Source organism: Durio zibethinus, chromosome 20, assembly GCF_047325235.1.
Source record: "Durio zibethinus cultivar Kanyao isolate XHJ-2024 chromosome 20, ASM4732523v1, whole genome shotgun sequence".
Lineage (NCBI taxonomy): Eukaryota > Viridiplantae > Streptophyta > Magnoliopsida > Malvales > Malvaceae > Durio > Durio zibethinus.
The window spans coordinates 1,146,307-1,158,016 of NC_143181.1; the positions used below are offsets into that span (position 1 = coordinate 1,146,307).

At 37.2% G+C, this 11,710-nt stretch overlaps 2 protein-coding genes across 2 annotated transcripts; both read left to right on the plus strand.

Moving 5' to 3' along the window:
* Positions 1-1,976: 1,976 nt before the first annotated feature.
* Positions 1,977-5,669, plus strand: LOC111315296 (uncharacterized). Its single transcript, XM_022916913.2, has 13 exons — positions 1,977-2,231; positions 2,420-2,513; positions 2,602-2,797; positions 2,912-3,002; positions 3,582-3,617; positions 3,724-3,822; positions 3,969-4,099; positions 4,203-4,251; positions 4,323-4,412; positions 4,502-4,555; positions 4,796-4,861; positions 5,193-5,290; positions 5,365-5,669. Exons 1-13 carry the CDS (start codon positions 2,154-2,156, stop codon positions 5,429-5,431), a joined length of 1,149 nt encoding a protein of 382 aa, XP_022772648.2. The 5' UTR covers positions 1,977-2,153; the 3' UTR covers positions 5,432-5,669.
* Positions 5,670-6,114: 445 nt separating this feature from the next.
* LOC111315295 (tubulin beta-6 chain) lies at positions 6,115-9,639 on the plus strand. Its single transcript, XM_022916912.2, has 3 exons — positions 6,115-6,879; positions 8,426-8,695; positions 8,780-9,639. The coding sequence occupies exons 1-3, from the start codon at positions 6,480-6,482 to the stop codon at positions 9,454-9,456; spliced, it is 1,347 nt and encodes a 448-aa protein (XP_022772647.1). The 5' UTR covers positions 6,115-6,479; the 3' UTR covers positions 9,457-9,639.
* The last annotated feature ends 2,071 nt before the right edge of the window (positions 9,640-11,710 follow it).

Consider the following 11,710-nt stretch of genomic DNA (forward strand, 5'->3'; position numbering starts at 1 on the left):
TTTACTTTAGAATCCTCTGCCAGAAGTGCAAACATGGCACATTGATGGCTTAAACTTTTTTGTGGTTGGGTAAAGCAAATTTGCTCAATCTTTTGCAAATTCATAGTGTTACATATCATCCGCCTAATGAAACTGGTACAATCCTATCTGCAGAATGGATTGGGGCGTGTGGGATGAAAGCGAGACAGCAGGATATAACATGATTGAAGCTGTTTCTAGATCAACAATTCAGGTTTTGATGATTGGAAAAAATTGAGTTGAACTACGTTTCACAATTTTGTACATGTGATTAATTGTTGTATGTTAATTACAAACAAGTAGTATATCCATCGTCATGGACAGCAATATTGATCGAATTGGACAACCAGGGGATGTGGAATCTGAGGTCACAGGATGCGGAGAAATGGTATCTTGGGGTATCTAATCATCATATCTTAAGGATGCAGAGAAGGGATGAAATGTCTAATATTCGATTTTACATCAAATAAACGTGGAATAAAATTAGGATACATTAACACCTAGATCATTGTATATTTATTGTTCATCACTTTGCAATGGAGTTCTAAACAAGAAACCCGAAGGAAATCATCAAATTAAGTAAAGAAACCAAGACAACACCCTGAATGCAAGTATTCTCCTTTGAAACCCCATTACCAAAAGCAGCGTTTTGCAGTGGGCCCTGTTGGATACTAGCCCCAAAAGGCTGAGTAAATCCGGAGTAAGGCTGGTTTACAGTAGAATATGGCTGATTAAAGCCTGAAAGAGGCCGGTTAATGCTCTGTTCTGGATAGATGGGCTTTTGTTGCTGTTGGTAACCCAGTTGTTGCAGCCCTTGGTTGCCAACAGGTTTAGCAAATGGAATCTTGTTAATCGGAGTAACGTTGGGAGGGGAAGTGAGCAATTGAGCATTGTTCCCTTCACTTTGGGGGACGCCAGCAGGAATTTCCTCCTGGTTTGTAGTTGTTTTAGTCGTTCCTGCTGAAGGTAGAGAATGTACTGGACATATTGAGAAAGAGAGTAGCACAAGAAAGAAAAAGAGACATGGTTTTTGGGTTTTGAAGGTCTTCATTCTTGTGAAAAACATAGGTTTTTACGAAATTTGATGCTCCAGGATGGCGTTATATATAGAATGCAATTGGAGCAGTTGGAATTATGAACGTAAACAGTGGGAAAATAAGGAGCTGGAAAGATCATCACATTCAAAAATACAAGCTGAATGGGATTTCCTAGTTATTTGTTTACATCTTGATATAACAGATTCAACCGTACAGACAATTTTGTGAACAGGTAAAGATATGCCACATCAGATTGAAGTTTGGTTTCAGGTATGCGTCTGGGAATATTGCGGTGAAAGAAACATTTGAATAGGGACGTACGAGAAAAGAGACAAAGAACAAGAACAAGAACAAGGTGCTTTCCGTATAACCTAGTTGTGCTGCTGGTGACGGATTAGAATATGGACAAAGTTACCAAGTGTAGTAGGCCTAACCAATTCAAAAGTGGTTAACTAGTTCACTATTTGACATAATAATAATTGCTTAGAACTTTGCTCATATGCTAAATGGGATTATAGTATTCTTTGAGCCCTTCTGTATGTTTAAGAATATGACATAAAATTTTAATAATTATTATATATAATTTTAATAAAATAAAAAATATTTTATATTTTTATATTAATACAAATTATTATGATATATAATTTTTATATAAAATATAATATAAATACATAAATTTTAATATTTCATATTAAATAAAGGTTTATTATTCAAACTCCGCAACCGTCGTTATGTAAAAAGAACGGTGGCAGTTTTAAGGGGTATTTAAAGGGCGATTTAGGGCTTTCAATGTTTTTAAGTGACGATTCTACCCCTATCAGATTTTGGTTGCTTCCAAACGATGTCGTTGCAACAGTGACGAAAAGTTGAATCAGGCCGACGTCGTTTGCACTTATCAATGGCCTCTTGAATTCTTGCTTTTTGAACTGATTACTTAGCATTAACGCATTCACTGCTCACTCGCTCTTTTTCCATCTCGGTCAACCAGTTGATCGCCGGCGAGTAATTCGATAGCCCGTCGCCGCAGAATCGTCGGTTTTAAGCAGTTCCAATTAAAAAGCTTCAGATTTAATCTCTTGGAGAGTTAGGGAGCTAGGCATGTCTTTCGATGGCTTCCCTCCTTTCATTTCAGCTCAGCTCCATTACCTCCTCAATCATTTTCCTGATAAAATCAAGGTAATTCCATCTAACCCTACACCCTCTTCTTTTCAGTTTAAATTATTAGATATTTCCATCTAATTTCTCATTTCAATCAATAACATTCCTTTTATCGGAATTAGGGTTCCATTGTTTATCCTTTATACTTCTACCAATAAATAAGAGTAACAAAATTTTCATTTTTTCTCATAAATTTCATTTTGCAGGTTGAGCAAGTGGTGTCTGGTGGCAACAAATCCTACGGCGTGGGCCTCGATCGGTTTACATTGCTTATCCCATATTGCTTAGACTATATCAAATGTCAGTGAGATTTTTGATTGCGAAATGCAAGATTTGTTAGTAAATTTTAGTTGATCTTTTATAAATAAATTTATTTACGTTGATCCAGGGGATGTTATATACAATGCGGAGTTTCCACTGGCTCCGCCAGATATTATTTTTGGACCCGAAGATGAGGACTTTCACCCTTTACACATGACTGGCGCTGAAGGAGAGGGAGACTTGAAGTCACTGACTCGGAACATTTTGTCTGATTGGAACAATAAAGACCCAACAAGGCTGCTAGCTTTAATTCAGGAGATGAGGTTAGGCTTGGTGTTTACTTGCAGTTGCTATTGTAATGGAAATCAAAATCTTTTATGGTTGTGGAAAAAGAGCAAAGAAATTTAAAGAAATTTATGTTTTTGTTTTTTAAATAGGGATCAATATATGTCCTACCAGAGGAAACGTGTTGGAGAAGTGGATGATGATAGGTTGAAATTTGAGATTAGCACTATTTGTTCACGAGAGGTAATGTTTTGGCATTTAAGTTAGGTTTCTGATGGAAAAAGATTTGAAAATCCTGCTCTGTGTTATTTTCTTAATTTGAATTGCGATTCTTTTATTAATATGCTTTGAGGTTAAGAGTAATGAATGAGGCAATCATGGGCAAGTAATTTACAGACATTTCTTTTTTACTACCTTTTTCTCAATGCTTGTAGGTCTCATCTCAGAAAGCCTGTTATTGAATATTGACCATTGTCATTGCATATTTTAACCACAATATACATGTCTTTATCCTGTACTTCCTTTCTATTTTTTGTGCATTTCTATTCTAGCATGGACGAACTGAAAGGTAAAAGTATGGCCATCATATAATTGCATTTTGAACTTTTTAGTATCTTTAGTCACTATCAATTCATTGATGTCAATGTGCAAAATATTCAGGCTGAATGATCTGAATCTATTCCTTGTTTTTCCATGTAGTATTAACTTAGTTTACTGTTTTAACTGTTGAAGTTCATTTTTGTAAAACATTTGCATTTGTAAACTGAACTAGTTGATTAATGCCTTAACTCCTCTCTCTTCTCCAATTTAACTGTGCTGCAGGGAATTGAAATGCATATTAGTTCAGGTGCTGAAAAGGTATTCCTTTAATGGATTATGGTCTTTATGCATAGATAGTGTACTTGGAAACATAATTGGTTTTTAATTAAATCCATGGTCCATATGCCTTTGAATTTTAGCGTAGCCAGAAGAGGTCAAATTTGCTGTGCCTCTAATGGATATGAACATAAACAAAATGGTGCATGGTTGCCCCTGGAGACATCCACAAAAGATATACTTACAGGTTCCATTTTCCTTCTTTTCTCTTTGTTTATGTGTAATTTAATTCTTAAAAAGTAACTTTTACATAATTGAATTGTTGTTCAAATTCTTTCATCCCTTCTGCCCTCCATTCTTCTCATACCTCTAACGAAGTTTGTAATGTTGCAGGTAATTTATCCTGTTGGAAGAAAGTATGCATCTACTCCTTCGGCACCTCGTTTGAAATTAATGTCGACTATCGAGCTGAGAGCTCTGTTTTCTATCGATGATGTCAAGCTTCCTTCATGGTTGGATGGAATGTGAGTTGTACTCATAATTCTGCCTTTATGTGTTGCATATCCGAAAAGATTCACACAATTTGTGCTGACAAATCTCTGTTGGTTTTTACCTTCTCATTTGAAGGTGCATGGCTGAATATCTTCCTCACCTAGAAGAATCTCTTCAGAAACAGGTCAGCTTCTTTCCTATAATCTAGGGTTTACTCTGTATATTGAGTGTTCTTTAATGTCCTTTGTACTCCAGGTCCTGGAAGCTGTTTCATTAATTGACATAAGAAGATGCTTTATAGAAGCATTAACCCCATTGTTTGGAAGACCTCTGGAAGCTGATCCGGTGTGCATTAATCATGCCATTTATCTATATCTATGAAGCATTAGAACCATTGACATTGATTTTTAGTTTGTCATTGCTTTCCTTGGCAGGTCTTTTGCAGAAAGGCCACATTTCTTGCTTCTTCTGGATCCTTTGTTTTCCTGGTACCTTTAGATACTTTCTGATTGAACCATCATCTTTTTTGGTGTTTTTAATAGTTAGACCTAATAGGGGACTATTCCAGTTTAGCATGAATGAAATTCCAGATCATTTAAGAAATTTTAGTTATGTGATGATTGCATTTGATTTTAGTGCATGTATCTACCTTGTGATACCTATATTCTTTTTTACTGGTTTTCTGCTCAAATTGCCCTTTGTCATAAGTTACTGTACTGTTACTGTAGGTGCACTTTCTTTTTTCAACTCAGTTTCCTAAGCAGCAGCCAGCTCTGATGCTCCAAAGTTCTCAGGTATTGTTATTTTCTTTTCCTAATATCTGAAGTACGTGGGCTCTTGAGTACAATAGTGAGAACCCATTTTAAGACAGATTGATAATAAGGTCTTGAATATCTCTCAAAAGTGAACATGTTAATTATACGTATATTGATGACATTCTGACTGAGTTTGATGATCAACTAGCTTTTATGGTTCTGTGCACTATCAGTTCCCCAACTGGCTTTGAAAAGCCCAAGTAGGCTTCATCTACTAGTTAGAGAATCATCTTTTTTCGACTATTGTCTGATTGAATGGTTCTTTTGCAAATTTGCTAATCAAATGGGTTATCATTGTGACTTATTGCAGCATATATCACCGCAAGGAGTACCAAAAAAGTCACCTCTTCTAACAGAATATCCATGGAGTCCAAGATGGGAAGTATCACAAATGGCTGAGCGGATATTGTGAGTACTGTTAGTGTCTTTGTAGTTCTTAATCTGTTTCCTATGTCTTCGCTGATGTGAATTGGTTTCTTCAGTGATTTCTTGGCGGATGAATCTCTCAACTTCAAACGGTTCTGTAACGAGTCTCAACCTCAACACTAGTACGATTGAGGATGCTAAAGTTCCATATAGGTTATGCTTTACTCGTCAAAGTCGTGTACAAATGCTTAATGGAACGTTTGGTACTTTTATTTTTTATGATTCTGAAAATGATGCCATTATAGTACCCCCCCCCCCCCCCCAAAAAAAAAAAAAAAAAATGATGCCATTATGGGTTGTGGTGTTTAATAGTGATTTGATTTGTGGAAAGGAAATGCAAAGTTTTTGTTTTACTTGTCAATGCATGCTTCGCCCTTTCATACCCAAAGAAAAGTCTTTTGTCTTTCAGGATGCTTATTATGCCTGAAGAGCTTTGTGTTAGCAAAATGATATAAACAGCAAAACCATCGATGGTGAACGGATTCCTGATCTGGTTTCAACATTTGTCTATTCTATGGATATAAAGAAGTTGGGTTTCGAATGGGCTTGGGCTGAACTTACGGGATATTTTCCAATTGGGCCAAGACCAGAAAACTGTCTAGCCCTAGTTTCAGCAGGATAAGCAGGACTACCATATTTGGGTCTATTGGGGATGATATAAAGCCGTTAGTAGAAATATTTATGGTCCGTTTCTACCAAAATTGGGCTAACCAAGGCTCCCTAACGGGCCATCAAAGCCCAAACTAATTTCACTTCCAAACCCTTCAGCTAATTAAAGCCATAAACGCACCCGCTCACCGTAATCATCCAATTTACCGAAAAGAGGGGGGAGGGGGGGGGGGGGTAAAGTCATAACTGAAATCCCGAAACCTACGGTCCAATAAAACCCGAAGTCCCGAATTCGCAAAATGGCGCGTCACGGTTCACCTCACTCTCTTAACGGGCGCACCACACCCTTCACTTCCTTTGGATGTGCGGTTAGTTGTTCCTCTTCATGACAGACAATCCTTCAAAAATATCATCCCGCTTGATATTATTAGCATTTCCTTCTTAAATCTCAACCTCTTCACCATAAGAAATCCATTCATCTCCTTCCCTTTCCTCTCCCAAACAGAGAAAAAAAACCCCAAATCTCTCTGCTTTGTCCACTTCGTTTTCAATCAACACAACCATGAGAGAAATCCTTCACGTTCAAGGAGGCCAATGCGGGAACCAAATCGGCTCCAAGTTTTGGGAAGTGATCTGCGACGAGCACGGCGTGGATCCTACGGGGAGGTACAACGGAGATGAATCGTCCGATCTCCAGCTGGAGCGGATCAATGTGTATTACAACGAGGCTTCTGGTGGAAGGTACGTACCTCGTGCGGTTCTCATGGATCTTGAACCTGGTACTATGGATAGTATCCGATCTGGTCCCTACGGCCAGATCTTTAGGCCTGATAATTTCGTGTTTGGACAATCCGGTGCGGGGAACAACTGGGCCAAAGGTCATTACACTGAAGGAGCCGAGTTGATTGATGCTGTTCTTGATGTTGTTCGTAAAGAGGCTGAGAATTGTGATTGCTTGCAAGGTATGTATCATTCCTCTGCTTTACATTTCCTTAGTAATCGAAATTTAGATTTAGCCAAATCTGCATGTGAAATTGATTCTAATCATATTATTTTTAAAGGCACTTTACTGAGTTTTCTTTTCACCTCAAAGTCTCTAAACTCTATCCATTTGAATTGCCATATCACCTTCATGATAACGATTTATAATTTGCTTTTGCCGTTGATCCTTTAATTTCCCAACTTTCGGCGATGACCATATCAAGGAGAACTAATCTCATTTTACCTATCTAATAAATTGTAAAGAATAATAAGATCTTGAATTATGTGATTGATGATAATTCACTGTGAAAATGATATGGAGAGATTGGGTTTTTTTTTTTTTTTTCAAATAGTAGTAATATTTTGTCAATGACACTGAGCTGTTGTTGTGGAGGAAAAGGAGGGCATGGCTCTTTATCTATCTTCTGTGATATTATATAATTATCTATATAAACAGATCAATTTTTCAATGTGAAATTTTTTTTCTTTTCATGTTATGATTGTGATATCCCAACTGCTTGTCACTTTGTCCTTTATTGAACCGACTTTTTTTTTACTTCTGTAATTTTCTTTGCAAAAATTAACATAAAGTTAGATCTTTGGGGGCACTCAGGTGAACTTTTTAATGCCTTTGCTGGAGCCTTGGGGCCCTGACCAGCTCATCCATCATATGAATGCTGTCTTTACATTATTATTATGGCTTGGCCACCTTTTGACATCTGAATCTTGAAGAAAAATAAAAGATCTCTAAATAAGCAAGGAGAATCATAGCTAACATGCGTCAATGCAAAACCATGTTGAGTGTTGTATCTATCGAAAAAAATACAATCACATCCTAAATTGTAAGATCGGCATGAGTATTAGATCTTGTTTTATCCAAAATTTGAAGAATAGTGAGTATAAACCTATTAAATTAAGGAAGAAAGAGAAAACCTTGTTTCTGGATTCAGATCTATCTGAAAAGGACAACTACCATCGTTATCTTATAATGGTATAATTGCTGTAGTTTATTTGGTTTGTTGGTAATGTAATTATTTTGGCACTATATATGTTATAGACGATTATAATGATGTTGGATTATTGAACTAAATCACATTAAGGGAACCCCAAATATGTGGCCTGATACCTTTGGTGTTGTTATGAGGAGTGCAATGAAGAACAATGATGTACTTCCATGTTTTTAATATCCTTTTCAATAGATTGTTGGTGGCTCACCATAAAGTAAGTCAGTGGTCAATGCATCAGAAAATATAAATCGTTAGGGTTGGATCTGGCACAGGTTGATCTAAGTTCCTTTTTTAATATATTTATTTACACCTTGTTTGATTCTTGGTGTTAAGTATATTGTAAAACATGATAATCTTATCTATCCAATTAATTCTTTTGCTTCTAGGGAAGGGTTAGTTCGAAAAAGTCCTGCTGAATTGTTAGCATTTAATAGTAAAATCTTATTGGCTAATAAATAATGGTAATTTTGCTTTTGAACCGGCTGACGAAGCTCACTTGTTTATGTTACTTCTGGACCAGGCTTCCAAGTATGTCATTCACTTGGAGGAGGCACAGGCTCTGGCATGGGAACTCTCCTGATATCAAAAATCAGAGAGGAATATCCAGACAGGATGATGATGACATTCTCTGTTTTCCCTTCACCTAAAGTCTCTGACACAGTTGTGGAGCCTTATAATGCCACCCTCTCTGTGCACCAGTTGGTAGAGAATGCTGACGAATGCATGGTTCTTGACAATGAGGCACTTTATGATATTTGCTTCCGGACTCTAAAGCTCACTACTCCGAGCTGTGAGTGATTAAATATTCATATTGTTTGCTATAAAATGAAACAACTTAAAATGTTGAAGCTAACTCTACACTTTTAATTTGCAGTTGGAGATCTGAACCACTTAATTTCTTCAACCATGAGTGGTGTAACATGCTGCCTGAGGTTCCCTGGACAGCTGAACTCTGATCTACGGAAGTTGGCTGTGAACCTGATCCCATTCCCACGTCTTCACTTCTTTATGGTGGGGTTTGCACCACTCACATCCCGTGGTTCCCAGCAGTACATTTCGCTCACAGTCCCGGAGCTGACTCAGCAGATGTGGGATGCCAAGAACATGATGTGTGCTGCTGACCCTCGTCATGGTCGCTACCTGACAGCCTCAGCTATGTTCCGAGGCAAGATGAGCACCAAAGAAGTTGATGAACAGATGATTAATGTTCAGAACAAGAATTCATCATACTTCGTGGAGTGGATTCCCAATAATGTGAAGTCCAGTGTTTGTGATATTCCACCTAAGGGTCTGAGGCTGTCGTCTACTTTTGTTGGGAACTCGACATCAATCCAGGAGATGTTTAGGAGGGTAAGTGAGCAATTCACAGCAATGTTCCGTCGCAAGGCCTTTTTGCATTGGTATACTGGAGAGGGTATGGATGAGATGGAGTTCACCGAAGCAGAGAGCAACATGAATGACTTGGTGGCAGAGTATCAGCAATACCAGGATGCGACTGTGGAGGATGAGGGTGAGTACGAGGAGGAGGGCGAGGAGAACTATGAGCCCTAAAATGTATAGGCAATTACCTGTGAAACAGAATGAAGTTTGAGAACCTTTTGCTGCCTATGTACTACAGCGTGGCTATCGTTGTTTGTTTAATTTTTCTGCTTTGTTCTTGTATTTTCCAAGGTGATGATGATGTTGGTTTTTTTTCGTACATTCAAATAAAGAAATTATCAGTTTTACTTGCTACACCTGCTAATAATCAGGGACACTTGGATGCAATTTGGAAATAGGCAAAACTTATACATAATTCTTTTCATTCGTGCTCAAACTGAAAAATTATTGATTGTTTTAAAATATTTAGATAAAAAAATATGAAAATTTAATTATGTATTTAAACTAACTTGAGCATGAAAATTTTAATTATGTATTCCGGACTCTAAGCTAGCTTAAGAATTTAATTATGGAATTTATAGCTACTACTATCTTTGCCTCAAAAGGGCAAATGACAAAATTAGAAACGTACATTCTTCAATAAAAAAAAATCAAGAACATCAAAATTTTCTGATAAAGTTGTAAGATTTTCGTTCTGAACAAATAATCAAATCATGATTCATGATTATGGGTCGACGAAAAACGCTTTTTATTAATAACAAGTGATTAGATTCTGATTTTGGTGAGCTTTAGCCTAAACCCTTCCCTTCAGCAAATCTAATTAGGAAGAACAACAAAAAACAGTTCATAGTCGTAAGCGGCTGTCGGTTGAAAGAAAGACATACGACATAATTCCAGAAACAGTTAGGAAATAAATATTGTGTAATTTATCATAATCTGTGCACAACAAAAGCAATGTAACCCCCCCCCCCCCCCCAAAAAAAAAATAAATAAAAATAAAAAGGAAGCAAATGGGTTTAATAGTACATTCAAATATCAACTTAACCAGTGTTTCAAAGCACCACACCAGTTAACATTTTTCATCAATATAATAATAGCAATAAAGAAAACTATAGACGTACGCATCAGAGTCATGGAAGTATGAGGCGCAAACATCGCCCGCATTAAAATATTGGCGAGCTTCTCATACCCAAAATGATCCTCATCATTTGCATCCCTTTCATTTTAAGACTTACAACTATAATAAAAAAACCAAAAATTTATGATAGAGAAGAGAGCATCAAAAATTAGTCTTTGACTGTGGTCTGGGAAAGCCAACTTGCAGCCAGGAGAGGATGTAAGCAGTGTGCTTCTCAAACTTTATATACCAAGGGTTCCCTAGGGTTGATGGAAACCTGGACAGGGCTTAACTTGACCAGGGTTAAACCCTGGAACAGAACTAGGGTTAAATAAATGGACGGTCAAGCTTTCCTCTCTGCGGATTGGGCTTCTTAAGTGGATTGGTATTTGCCATTTGGATAAGACTTTATCCTTTCCTCAACCCACTCGCTTATGGGTTGTATTTGAAGTCTACTCTCCCAAATGAATGGGGGCCCGTGACGATATAACTATGAGAGTATAGAAATGGATCAACTTTTAGCTTTCCTCTCCTTTTCAATGAGAGAAGTGCAGTTCTAAGTTGGTGGCTCCTGAGGATTCCTTCGCCAGTTCTACTCGGTAAAAGTATATTGTGCTTTTTGCTTCTATATATTTTTCGTGTAGTTTAAGGTTACGTTGTAAAATTACTTGGGGACTACCCTATCGTGCATGGGGTAAAGGGTTAGAGTTGATAAATTGTGTGAACTGTTTTGCATGTTCAGACTCATTTAAACCAACTAAAAAGAATAACTAATGAGGCAAAAGTTATCTTCTGAAGTGAATTTTGAGAGTACCCATAGCCATACCATTCTTCAAAAGGTAAAATAAAAGTTCAATTAAGAAAACAGAATTCTGTATTTATTTAGTAGTGGTAACATTTATGGACACGGTAGATTTACCTTTTAAGTAGTTACAGGTAGCAGATAGCAGTGAAAGCATATGTAGATAGTGGGCCAAAGTTCAATTCTGGTAGAGTTGACAGAAAATTTGGAAAAAGAAGTTGGAGCACTGCTAAACCACAGATATGGCTGAATGAGAACGGTGTCTGACCTGTCCAAGACTCGGTGCCAGACAAGGGTTAATTGGAAAAAAAAAAAAGAACAGGAAAAATGAATAGCACAACTGAACAAGTAAACAAGCAGCAGGATCTTGTTTCTGGAAATTGTTATGTCCAATTGTTAGCTGTCCACTTGGTGCTAAAGACCGGAGGTTTGGGCTCTAGGTCCAAAATCTCTTCTTTTTTTTTTTTTATTTCCATTTTTAATATTGGATAGAGAGAATGGGTATT